Below are 13,516 nucleotides of genomic sequence, written 5' to 3'. Positions count from 1 at the left end.
GAGAGTCGAACAGACTGAGTCACCTAGTGGGTCAGCTATCTCCCTCATCTCCGACTGAAGCGAGGACTGGGTTCTGCAGGGACCCCATGATGCGGCACGGTTGCAACTGTCAATAGGTTGCTTCCCAGTGACCCAGGACTCTCTCCTACTTCAAGCCATCCAGTCAGGTGACCAGGAGGTAAGCCATGGTCCTTTGGACCAGTTCATTGTTCTTCCTTCCTGCACCAGCTATTTACTCACTTCCCAGTGATCTGCATCCATACGTCTGGAGTAACCTTGAGGTAAGGCTACACGCGACCATTTAACCAGAGGGTCGTGTGCTTCACCCCGGCAGCATGCACGGACCCCATGATGCGGCTCAGCAGCTCTCTTTTGGTCGCTTCCCAGTGACTCGAGACCTTCTCCTACCTCGCACATGCATGTAAGGTAACCACGAGGTAAGGCTTCTTCTCGACCGTACGTTGGCTCCGCCGTTTTCTTGAAGCAGCAGTCATTTTGGTTTCCAAATGAGGTAAGCAGGGTACAGCTCTGTCTGCTAACCAGCATGTTGTCCGTTTCTTTATCGTTCCTATGGGAGACCCAGACCATGGGTGTATAGCTACTGCCTCCGGAGGACACACAAAGTTACTACACTCAAAACGTGTAGCTCCTCCCTCCCAGTATATACACCCCTGCTAGCCAGTTTTTTGCTTTGTGTCAGGAGGATCACAACACACACATGCATCCTTTTTTTTTTTGATTTTCATTTTTTCTACAGATTTGGAAGAAAAGCGGGTCCACTGGACCCCCGGCATGTCCCTTCACACCCCCCTGGCGGCGGTGCTGTTAAGGTTGATTCAGGGCAAGAGCCCTTCATGACGCGCTCCTTCACCATCCCATGCTGGGGCTCTGGCTTGAAGTGGGAGCCAACACGGTTCTCACTGCTTTGCAGGAGACCGGCCTCCATCCGCAGCCCTTTGACAGGACCCTGCTGGACGGAGCACTGGACCCCCACCCCACCAGGGACTGGACCCTGCGTCTCAAAGCTAAGTATAGAGACGTTATTCAGAGGGTCCTTCTGCAATGTGGGGCACTTTATTAGGGGGACAGTGTTTGACTTTGATAATGCTGCTTGTACTGTGTTTCCGGCCGGTTCCACTGTTTTTTTCTGTGTACCGCGCCGATGATGCCTGATTTTCGGCCGCATGTTTAACTCTAGGCCCCGGCTTCGGCCGCGGCCTAGTTTCGTCTCGTTCCCCTGCATGTCAGTCATGCAGGGGGACGCTGCAGCACCGCCCGCCGGCCGCTCTGCACAGGGGAGGACACTCCTTGTTGAGGAGATGATTCCCTCCCCTGTACATTTCTTAGCCCTCCGATTCCCGCTCCTGGGTTAACCCCCGCCCTCCCCCCTCACTCTAGCGCCATTTTCTCAGCGTTCTTAGTACGCTGATCGGCGCTGGCTGCTCTGCAGTGCAGAGGGAGTGAATACCTGGCTGGGGGTCCAGGCTTGGAACCTGGGGGGGCACTCACAGCGGCCTGACAAGTCACAACCTCTGGTTGTGCACTTTTATATACTATCAGGGCATCGTGAAGGAGTTAATTCTTTATTATAGAACCTCCTCCTCAGCAGCATGTCTCACTAGGAGCAGAGCTCCAAGGCTGGAACCGGCACAGACCCATACTGTCATGGTTCTTAGGTGGTGGTGCCTCAGCCTGGAGTCTCCCCAGGCTGAACCCCTGTCTTGTGTTTTCTACACATTCTAGACAGAGCCCCCCACTTCTGCAGCAGGTCTCACAGAGCGAGGCTGCAGGCTGTTTTTTATTATCCACTGCTGGTAGTCTCGTACGGCTGTACCGAGCTCATAACCGCTGTGGCCCCTCAGCTTGGAGCCTCATGCATGGTCCCTCCAGCTGCTCCGGGTTCGGTGGCTGACCCCTGGGGGAATCTCTTTTTCCAGGGGTCGGCTGTCCCGGCATCCCCTGAGCATGCAACCCCCTTCTCAGGGCGTTTTCTGCTTGCTCAGCAAAGCTCACAGACCCCGTCCTCCTGACAGGGAGACGCAGGGTCCCCTGTCCTCCCCGTCCCGCAGCTCTGATACGAGCTGACCCACTGGACGAGGAGGATGTCTCTATCAGGGGCTCGGACGCTGCTTTACGTACTTTGATCCGTCCGTAGATGACGGGGATGCGAATGATTAGATTGTGTCCATTATATTGGACCTCCATCCGCCTGTATCAGGGGAGTATTCCCCGCTGGCAAAAAGGCATCAGTATACCTTTAACAAGACGAGGAGTGTGTTCCTTAACCACTCCAGTTTTCAACCCGCTGCGTCCAAGCCCGCAGCCTGTCCTGCAGATCCCACAGCGGGGTTCTGCTGCCTGTCTCCCCCTCCCATCAGAGGTGGTCAAGGAGTGTACTCATTCGCCAAGCGTGGCCACTCCGGTGTCCAGACTTTCAGCCCGGATAGTTGTATCAGTGGCTGACGGCACCTCTATAAGGATCCCACGGTACATTAACTTTGTACTGGACCTCAATCCGCCGGAGTTACCTTATCTAGGTGAACACAACGTGTGTTCCTTAACCACGCCAGTTGTCAGGCCCCTGTAACCAGCCCAGGGTCCGCTCTGACAGTCGCTTCCCATGAAGCGTGATTCTGAGGACTGGGTTTCCCCCGTCCACCAATGATGGTCAAGAGGTGGGCTCATTCACCTCAGGTGGTGCAGCCCGGACCGTTATGTCAGTGGCTGATGGCTCCTCAGAGGAGATGCATTCCCTCACAGGGACTCTATGCCCACGACGGTTGCCTGAACTTCCAGACTTCAGTCTTTCCATCCTCTGCCAAGTCTGCCATGCTGGACACCGCACAGCGGTGGTTTTGGCTACTTTCCTCGCTATCCGCAGGTGTGTCTTCGGCAATGGAAGGCAGATGCGTCTATAGAGGTTCCTTGCTGGGCTCCCCTTTGGTGGGACCAGTCTCTTCGGAACCAACTAGATGAAATTTAGGAAGCTCTCGGCGACGAGAGTTCTTCCTTGCCACAAACCTAAACCAGGGCAGGAATCAGTTGAGGTTTCGGTGGTTTCCGTTCCTCCTTCTGATCGTCCTCTAGCTCGGCCTTAGTTCATAGAACCAAATGGCTTGAAGCTGCGTCTTCAGAAGACCGCAGGAGATGCTACCTCGGAGTCAGCTTCCTCCGAGCGATCTGGCCACGCCAACCACCTCCCTGGTCGGTGGCAGGCTCTCTCCACTTGGCGACGTAAGGTTCTACCACGTCTCCGTTCAGTGGGGGCGAGTTTATATCTCCCATGGCTACAGGATGGAATTCTGTTCACCCGCCAAACAGATTTTTTCTGTCAACTCCTCCCGGCTCCAAGGCCGCCGCCTTCTCACAGGCCGTGGCATTTCTTGCAGGCCAACGGAGTAATTGTTCCGGTTCCCGACTGGGAACGGTTCTGAGATTTTTGCTTAAATCTATTTCTAGTCCCCGAAGAGGGCGGTGCCTTCCGACCTGGATCTTTAGCTTTTCAAGCATGGTCAGGTGTGGCGTTTTCACATGGAGTCTCGGTCTTGTTCCGTGTGTTTTCTTCAGCGCTCTATTGGGAGACCCAGACGATTGGGGTATAGCTACTGCCCTCTGGAGGCCACACAAAGCACTACATTAAAAGTGCAAGGCCCCTCCCCCTCTGGCTATACCCCCCCGTGGTATCACGGGTTCTCCAGTTTTAGCTTTGTGTGCGAAGGAGGTCAGACATCCACGCATAGCTCCACAGATTTTAGTCAGCAGTAGCTGCTGACTATTTCGGATGGAAGAAAAGAGGACACATATAGTGTCCCCAGCATGCTCCCTTCTCACCCCTGGATGGTGTTGTAAGGTTGAGGTACCTATTGCTGGTACGGAGGCTGGAGCCCACATGCTGCTTTCCTTCCACATCCCCCTGAGGGGCTCTGTGGAAGTGGGATCCTGCCGGCCTCAAAGCTCTGACGCCGGCCTCCATCCACAGACCCATTTGAACCTGCTGGATACGGAGCTGGAGTACCGTTCAGGGACATGGCCCTGCACCATTACAGGTACTCTGTGTCCCCGTACACACAGGCACAGCACACTCCAGACTTGCTGGGTGTGCTAGTGCGCCGGGGACAGTAAAGGGTTACAGTCACTGCAGCCTTGCTGAGTGACTTTGTGTTTTGGGAACTACCGCGCCGGACGCTCCGGGAGCGGCGGCGCGGCTGGGACTTGTAGTTCGCCGGGGACTGGGCGCCGACCGCGCTTTTACGGCGGCGGCGCTGATAACTCCAGTCCCCGGCTTCTGCGGCCTAGTGCCGCTTCGTTCCCGCCCCCTCCCTGTCACTCAGGGAAGGGGACAGGCGCTGAGCAATCAGCAGCGCCGAGGGCTGGAGCCTTTTTACATGCTCCAGCCCTCTCACTGCACACTGTCGGGCGCCGGATTCCCGCTCTGCCTTGGGGCACGCCCACGGCCCGCCCCTACTCACACGAGCTGGGGAAGAAGCCGGCAGCCATTACTGGCAGTTCTTCAGGACTTTCGGCGCCAAGGCAGGACGGTGGCGATCATACACCCGCTTATAGCGGGCGGTAAGAGGCACATATAGTGCTGAAATCTGCAGTGTATACATGTGTTGTTTTTAACTACATAGGTCGCTATAGCCCGCTTGGGGAGCGACTCATCAGCAGCAGGAAAGCAGGTGTGCTAAAGCACAGGCTTTCTAGGCTGCTTGTTTTACACGACTGAGGTGTTCATTTGTGTTTATGCTGATATGCACTGTACAGTCGCTAGTCTTAGCTATATTCTTCTGGAATGGCTAGACTACAGCAGCAGAAAACCAAGGGTGCTGGGGCACAGGTTTTTTTCTATGCTGCTTGTATTGCATGGGCTGCAGTGTGCATTTGTACTTGTGCTTGTATGCTATACATTGCACTGTATGGTCACTCTTCTGGGCTATATTCCCCTAGATGACCAGTCTACAGCAGCAGAAGACCAGAGGTGCCAGGGCACAGGCTTCTATGCTGCTTGGATTGCATGTGCTGCAGTGTTCATTTGTACTTGTGCTTGTATGCTATACATTGCACTGTAGGGTCACTCTTCTGGGCTATATTCCCCTAGATGACTAGTATACAGCAGCAGAAGAGCAGGGGTGCCAGGGCACAGGCTTCTATGCTGCTTGTATTGCTTGTGCTGCAGTGGTCATTTGTACTTTATGCCTGTATGCTATACATTGCAATGTACGGTCACCAATCTTGGCTATATACTTCTAGATAGCTAGTCGGCAGCGGCAAAAAAGCAACACAGATTTCAGTGCTGTGTTTACTACATGGGATGCTGTTCATGACACCGTCCCATTGTGTGCATGCTCCCCTGTAGGTCTGCCGGGGTCTCTAGCACTTCGTCTGCCGGGGCTCTACTAGTTGGGGCCAAAGAAACCTCCTGTCAACTCTGTCCATGGACAGGGACGGAGTAGTCATAATATAGAGACTTGCACCCATGGGCAATCTACTTGACCAAAAGGCAGTTCTTCAGGGCTTTGATACTGACATCGCTCTCAATCCGGATACACCGGGTGGTAACGTCATACGGAATGATCCTATACCGTCCATCAATGGAAGGTTGGATCTTTCTCCCTCAGCTCCCCCAGTGGAGATAGGAGACGAACAGGAGAAGTTCCTTTTCAGTGTCTCACGCAGATATTGAGTGTTTTTCTGGCCACGCTGACTTCAGAGAAGCAGTCCAGGAACACCACGCTTACCAGATAAGCGTCTTCTCCAAACGTTTTTAGGATACACGTTATCCCTTTTTTCCCCTGACGTGGTCAGCGCGGGACCCAGGGTCCAAAGGTGGATTCTCCAATCTCCAGGCTTGCATATGGAGATGGGGCTTCACTTCAAGATGCCATTCACAGACAGATGGACTCTGGTTGAAATCTGTCTAGGAGGCTATCGGCGTGTCGGTTGCTCCGGCATCCACAGCCGTATTGGCAACCTAACCTTTTCTGCTGTTCTTGCGCAGCGGACCTTGAACAGGGACATCTGTACGCAATGTCTGCACTGCGACTTACCCTGTTAATACTGTCCTAAAAGTACAGTCGAGGTTTCGGTCCTTCCCAAGCTCCGGCAGGTCCCAATTGTCCTCGTGCAAAAGGGCTACAAAACCTCAGACGGGCTCAGATTCCGGCCGGGCTCAATCTCGCCCAAGGAAGGCAGTCGGAGGAACCGCTACCAAGGCGGTCTCCTCAGGACTCTCAGCTCTCTCTCTCTCTCTCTCCGCATCCGCGGTTGATGGCAGACTCCCCCGCCTTTGGCGACATTTAGCTGCCACAGGTCACTGACTGGTGGGTGACGGACATTGTGCTCACGTGCACAGGACAGTGTTCTGTTCTCGTCCTCCGACTCCATTCTTCAGAACGGCCCCACCTCTCCACCGAGCAGATGCCCTGCTGCAGGCGGTGGACGCTCTAAGAGCAGAAGGAGTGGAGATCCCTGGCCCCCCTCAGGAACGAGGGCGAGGGGTTGTACTCCAATCTCTTTGGGGCTCCAAAAATGGACGGTCCCTTCCGTCCTGTTCTGCTTCTGAAACTGCTCAACGAGCATGCGAACGCCAGGCGGTTCCGGATGGGATTCCTCCGATCCGTCATTGCCTCAATGTCTCGAGGAGACTTCCTTGCCTCAACAGACATCAAAGATGCCTATCGCCACGTGCCAATTGCTACGGAGCACCAACGTTTTCTACGTTTTGTGATAGGAGACGAACATCTTCTGTTCGTAGCTCTGCCATTCAGTCTGGCGACAGCCTCACGGGTGGGCACCAAGGTCATGGCAGCAGTGGTAGCAGTCTTGCACTCTCAGGGACACCCGGTGATCCCGTACTTGGACGATCTACTCGTCAAAGCACCCTCCCTCGAGGCATGCCAACGCAGCCTGAATGTTTCGCTGGAGACTCTCCAGACTTTCGGGTGGATCATCAATTTGGCAAGGTCAAATCTGTCTCCGACTCAATCACTAACGTATCTCGGCATGGAGTTTCACACTCTATCAGCCATAGTGAAGCTTCCGCTGAACCAGCAGCGTTCACTGCAGACAGAGGTGCAGTCTCTCCTTCAAGGCCAGTCGCACCCCTTAAGGCGCCTCATGCACTTCCTAAGGAAGATGGTGGCAGCCATCGAGGCAGTTATCTTTGCGCAGTTTCATCTGCGCCAACGGCAATGGGACATTCTCCGCCAATGGGATGGGCAGTCAACCTCCCTGGACGGGAAGTCTCCCTTTCCCTGACGGCCGAGGACTCTCTGCAATAGTGGCTTATTCCCACCTCATTGTCATAGCCCCCATCCTGGGCAGTGGTCACGACAGATACGAGTCTGTCGGGGTGGGGAGCAGTTTGTCTCCGCCACATGGCTCAGGGGACGTGGACTCAGCAGGAGTCCACCCTTCAGATCGATGTTCTGGAAATCGGGGCAGGGTATCTTACCCTATTAGCTTTCCAGAAGTGGCTAGAAAGAGAGCAGATCCGAATCCAGTCGGACATCTCCACAGCGGTGGCATACATCAACCACCAAGGAGGGACACGCAGTCAGCAGCCTTCCAGGAAGTCCGGCGAATCCTCATGGGGGTGGAGGACACAGCATCCACCATATCCGCAGTTCACATCCCGGGCGTAGAAAACTGGGAAGCAGACTTCCTCAGTCGCCAGGGCATGGACGCGGGGGAATGGTCCCTTCACCCGGACGTGTTTCAGGGAATCTGTTGCCGCTGGGGGGTGCCGGACGTCGACCTAATGGCGTCTCGGCACACCAACAAGGTCCCGGCATTTATGGCACGATCGCGCGATCACAGAGCTCTGGCGGCAGACGCCTTAGTGCAAGATTGGTCGCAGTTCCGGCTCACATATGTGTTTCCACCTCTGGCACTCTTGCCCAGAGTACTGCGCAAAAATCAGATCCGATTGCAGCCGCGTCATACTCGTCGCACCAGACTGGCCGAGGAGATCGTGGTATCCGGATCTGTGGCATCTCACGGTCGGCCGACCGGGGTCACTACCAGACCGACCAGACTTACTGTCTCAAGGGCCGTTTTCTCCATCGGAATTCTGCGGCCCTGACCCTGACTGTGTGGCCATTGAGTCATGGATCCTAGCATCTGCAGGATTATCTCAAGGAGTGGTTGCCACAATGAGACAAGCTAGAAAGTCGAATTCTGCTAAGATCTACCACAGGACGTGGAAGATTTTTCTTATCCTGGTGCTCTGCTCAGGGAGTGTCTCCCTGGCCATTTGCATTACCCAAGTTTCTTTCCTTCCTGCAATCGGGGTTAGAAAAGGGCTTGTCGCTCAGCTCCCTTAAAGGGCAAGTTTCGGCACTATCCGTGTTTTTTCAGAAGCGTCTAGCACGTCTTCCTAAGGTGCGCACGTTCCTGCAGGGGGTCTGTCATATTGTGCCCCCGTACAAGCGACCGTTAGATCCATGGGATCTGAACAGGGTACTAGTTGCTCGCCAGAAGCCGCCCTTCGAGCCTCTGAAGGAAGTTTCCTTTTCTCGGCTGTCGCAGAAAGTGGCGTTTCTTGTTGCGATCACATCGCTTCGGCGAGTGTCTGAGCTGGCAGCTCTGTCATCCAAGGCTCCCTTCCTGGTGTTCCACCAGGACAAGGTTGTGCTGCGCCCTATTCCGGAGTTTCTTCCTAAGGTCGTATCCTCTTTTCATCTTAATCAGGATATCTCCTTGCCTTCGTTTTGTCCTCATCCGGTTCACCGGTATGAAAAGGACTTACGTTTGCTAGATCTGGTGAGGGCACTCAGAATCTACATTTCCCGCACGGCGCCCATACGCCGTGCCGATGCACTTTTTGTCCTTGTCGCTGGTCCGCGCAAAGGGTTGCAGGCTTCTAAAGCCACCCTGGCTCGATGGATCAAAGAACCAATTCTAGAGGCCTACCGTTCTGCGGGGCTTCCGGTTCCTTCAGGGCTAAAAGCCCACTCAACCAGAGCCGTGGGTGCGTCCTGGGCATTACGTCACCAGGCTTCGGCTCAACAGGTGTGCCAGGCAGCTACCTGGTCCAGTCTGCACACTTTCACCAAGCATTATCAGGTGCATACCTATGCTTCGGCGGATGCCAGCTTAGGTAGAAGAGTCCTGCAGGCGGCAGTGACACCCCCGTAGGGGAGGGCTGTTTTGCAGCTCTAACATGAGGTATTTATTTACCCACCCAGGGACAGCTTTTGGACGTCCCAATCGTCTGGGTCTCCCAATAGAGCGCTGAAGAAGAAGGGAATTTTGTTACTTACCGTAAATTCCTTTTCTTCTAGCTCTTATTGGGAGACCCAGCACCCGCCCTGTTGTCCTTCGGGATGTTTTTTTGTTGTTTGCGGGTACACATGTTGTTCATGTTGAACGGTTTTTCAGTTCTCCGATGTTATTCGGAGTTAATTTGTTTAAACCAGTTAATGGCTTCCTCCTTCTTGCTTTGGCACTAAAACTGGAGAACCCGTGATACCACGGGGGGGTATAGCCAGAGGGGGAGGGGCCTTGCACTTTTAATGTAGTGCTTTGTGTGGCCTCCAGAGGGCAGTAGCTATACCCCAATCGTCTGGGTCTCCCAATAAGAGCTAGAAGAAAAGGAATTTACGGTAAGTAACAAAATTCCCTTCTTTCACCGGATCAATCAAGAACCCAAGGAGATTCCCTAGCAGCCATCGGCATCAGGGATGCCTTTCGGCAAGGATCAATCGCAGTTTCACACCAGCGTTGACTACGTTTTGCCATCGGAGTGGTCCAATTCGTGGCTCTTCCCTTTGGGTTAGCCACGGCCCCTCGAGTATTCTCCTTGGGGCTGCTGTGATTAGGGTCCTGCACCCCTAGGGGTTGGCAGTGATCGTTTGCCCTGGACGGTTTTCTTCTCGGGGTTTCATCCAGCGCAGACTCTTAGTAGAGTACTTCGCTTACTCTCGCCACTCTAATCTATTCGGGTGGCTTGTCATTCTGTCCAGGTCCACTCTGACTTCGCACCAGAGGTTTTCAGGGACGCAATTCGAGACTCTGTCGGCACTTGTGAAGCTGCTCTTAGTCGATCAGTAGTCCCTCCGGGTCGACGTCGTTCTATCAGACACCAAATAAGGTGCTGGTCAGACGGTGGCGTCAATGGAAGCGATTCCTTGCCCAGTTTCTCCTGCGTCCTCTGAGACTGGAGGGTTTCCGCTGTACACGCGACCTCCCTCCTTCTCGGAGTGGTGGCTTCGCCACTGACCAGGGACTCCTTGCAGTGGTGGTTTCGGCCACTCTGTCTCAGGGATGCTCCTTCCTAGCCCCGTCCCGGGTGATCCTCACCAGGGTGCTGGTCTTTCCGCCTTGGGAGCAGTATATCTCCACCGTGGAGCGCAGGGCGCTTGGACTCTGTCCGATTCAGCCCTCTGGTTCAATGTGCTGGAAATCAGAGCTGTATTTCTAGCTCTCTAAGCCTTCACCATCTGTTGGCGGCTAGGCACATTCGAGTCCAGTCGGACAACGTGACAGCGTTTTCCTACATCAACTTCCAGGGCGGGACATTCAGCCGTCTGGCAATCTTGGCGGCTCATCATTCTTCAGTGGACAAGGGACTCCTAGTCCACCATATCCGCAGCCCACATCCTAGATGTGAAAACTGCGAGGCAGACTATTTCAGCTGTCCAACCGTGGTCCATTGCGGTAGGCACACTGGTTCATGTTTGATCCCAGCTTCGTCTCTACCTCTTGCCCAGAGTCCTGCGCAAGATCAGTTAAGGGGGCCGTCGGGTCATTCTCATTCTCCAGACTGACCCAGGCAGGCTTGGTACCCTAACCTGCTCCTTCTGTCCGTTGGATTGCCATGGCATCTTCCGGACCGTTCAGACCTTTTCTCAAAAGGGTCCGTTTTTTCCGTCAGAATTCTGGATTCTCAGATTGACGGCGTAGATCTTGAGTCCTGGATCTTGGCGACTTCTGGTATCCTTCCTGAAGTCATCTCCGCTATGACTCGAGCTTCAAAGTGTCCTTTGACCTTTTTAGCCTTGCCGACCCTCCTGTCTCTTTCACAGTCCGGTTTACAGCTAGGACTATCCCTCATAAGGGACAGGTCTCGGCTCTGTCAGTATGTGCTAGCGGCGTATCGTCCGGCTGGCTCCGGTGCGCTCCTTTCAGGGCGCATCTCACATTATTCCGCCTTTCCTGCGGCCTATGGAGCCCTGGGACCTTAATCCGGTCCTCCCGGTTCCCGGAAACCCCCACTTTGCGCCTCTTAGGGAGGTTTCTTTGTTTCATCTTTCACAGAAAGTAGTCTTCTAGTGGCTATAATTTCCCGCCAGAGAGTTCTAGCTGTACTCTCTCGGAGTCACCCCCTTCTTGGCCTTTTTCATCAAGACAAGGTGGTCTCCGTCCGACTCCGGACTTTTTTCCCTGAGGTGGTTACTGCTTCCACCTTATCCGGGGCAATTTTCCTGCCTTCCTTTTGTCCGGCTCCTGTTCATAGTTTGAGAAAGCGTTGCATATCCTGGATCTGGTGCGGGCGCTCCGGATCTATGTGTCTTGCACCGCCGTTATTAAGCAGTGCACCTCTCTCTGGTGCTGACCGCTAGTCAGCGTAGCGGTCTCTCGGCATCTAAGCCGACCCTGGGTCGTTGGCTTAGGTCGGCCATTTCCGAGGCCCAACAAGTGTACTCAAGTGCCTTCCCCGCCGGGGATCAGAGCACATTTGATCAGACCTGTCGGTGCCTTTTGGGCTTTCAGGCTCCAGGCTACGGCTCAGTAGGTCTGTCAGACTGCAGCTCGAATTAGTCTGCATACTTTTTTCGAAGCTCTATCCAAGCCATGCTTATGCTTTGGCAGACGCGGGCTTAGGCAGACGCATCTTTCAGGCGTCTGTCGCCCATTTGTGAAGTTAGGTTTTGCCTGCTTCTCAGTTGTCTGTTTATTCCCACCCATGGACTGCTTTGGAACGTCCCATGGTCTGGGTCTCCCATAGGAACGATAAAGAAAAAGAGAATTTTGTTTACTTACCGTAAATTCTTTTTCTTATAGTTCCGTCATGGGAGACCCAGCACCCTCCCTATTGCCTGTTGGCAGGTTTCTTGTTCCGGTGTCTTCACCGGCTGTTATTGTTGTAGACAGAGGTTCCGGTTCTTCCGGTTTTTACTCTGTCTCTTCTTGTGGGTGGATGTCCTCCTTCAGCTTTTGCACTAAACTGGCTAGGACTGGCTAGCAGGGGGTGTATATACTGGGAGGGAGGAGCTACACGTTTTGAGTGTAGTAACTTTGTGTGTCCTCCGGAGGCAGAAGCTATACACCCATGGTCTGGGTCTCCCATGACGGAAAAATAAGAAAAAGAATTTACGGTAAGTAAACAAAATTCTCTTTTTTTACTTCCTGCCACCCTCCTCGGGTGGTTCATAGTATTTTTTGGTATCCGCTTATTTTTTGGCTTAGACCAGCCTTGGCTGCGCCCTCCACTAGGTTTCCGGCCAGGTACTGTACATATCCAAATCCATAGGTCGTTACTTACATTCTCTCTCTTTCAGATAGAGTTCAGATTCCTCAGTCCCTTCTCAGTCAACAGATGAAGTTAAGAACCAGACACAGGAGCGTCCAATCATCGATTCCACGGAGGACCAGTCTCCCCAAGGGACTTCTAGTATCCTGATGGCCAAGTCATTGGGCTCACTCTTCTGGACAGGTTGTAGGTTCCAATGTTTGTCTTCTGTCCTCTTTCCGCAACAGAATCCTCCAGGGAGCCCTGATTACTCAGGCCACTGGGTGTTTCCACCCGAACACTCGACACTACAGCGAGTGGTCTTCGCCAACACCTAGACATGACCTGCTTCAGTTTCAGGCCAAGAGGGGTCTTCTTTTCCTCTGTCCCGGGTCTGCCTCACTTCCCTCGTAGCCATTCTAGATGGCTCTTGGAGATATGCTAGATCTCTCTGTAGTCTCCGCCATACCAGATTCCATGTCCGCTTTCCACCGCTTGGTCTTAGCCGCTTGTGCATCCCTGCACTTTTCAAGCAGAGGTCCTGCCAGACCATTTAGACTCACATATTCTCGCTCATTTCCTTCCACTCGTCGTCACTTCTAGTTATGACGTGATGACGCGTTTTAGAATAATATTAAGAATGTTTTATTCTTTCTCCCGTCATTCTCCCATCTTCCTTGCCAACTTCCAGGAATAGGCGTCCCTCCCCTGGTCGGCTAGCGCTTAAGCCAACGACTTAGTCCGAGCCCTTCTTGAGGTCTCCCTCGAAAGGGCCTTCCTTCTCCCACTCCAGGTCATACATCCCAGGTCTTGTGCCTTTTTTGTCTCTCAGGAGCCCTCCCCCATGGGGGTTCTCCTCCCCATGATTCACTGCAATGATTACCCAGTACCCGACTACAGAGTTCGAGTTTCTCCCAGTCACGTTACTGTAGATGCTCGGATTCCCTCCTCCTGTCTGCCACGTCACAGCGGAAATCAATCCTGGGAATTCCTTTGACTCCTTAACCTTGTCATTTTTCTCCGGACCTCACAGGTTCTCTGAACCCCTTCCATACACAGGAG

General features: G+C 53.7%; 1 protein-coding gene across 1 annotated transcript in view; it reads left to right on the top strand.

The window, feature by feature from the left end:
• KMT2D (lysine methyltransferase 2D) overlaps nt 1–13,516 on the top strand; it is a 385,659-nt gene that overhangs the window by 319,335 nt on the left and 52,808 nt on the right. Inside the window, exon 45 of the mRNA XM_075333879.1 lies at nt 12,504–12,550. Coding sequence (XP_075189994.1) covers nt 12,504–12,550 — 47 coding nt within the window. The remainder of the gene's footprint in view (nt 1–12,503; nt 12,551–13,516) is intronic.

The sequence above is a fragment of the Anomaloglossus baeobatrachus genome, chromosome 2, assembly GCF_048569485.1.
Source record: "Anomaloglossus baeobatrachus isolate aAnoBae1 chromosome 2, aAnoBae1.hap1, whole genome shotgun sequence".
In the NCBI taxonomy this organism is placed as follows: domain Eukaryota; kingdom Metazoa; phylum Chordata; class Amphibia; order Anura; family Aromobatidae; genus Anomaloglossus; species Anomaloglossus baeobatrachus.
Note: the sequence above shows the minus strand (reverse complement) of the source record. Positions and strands in the feature narration are given on the sequence as shown.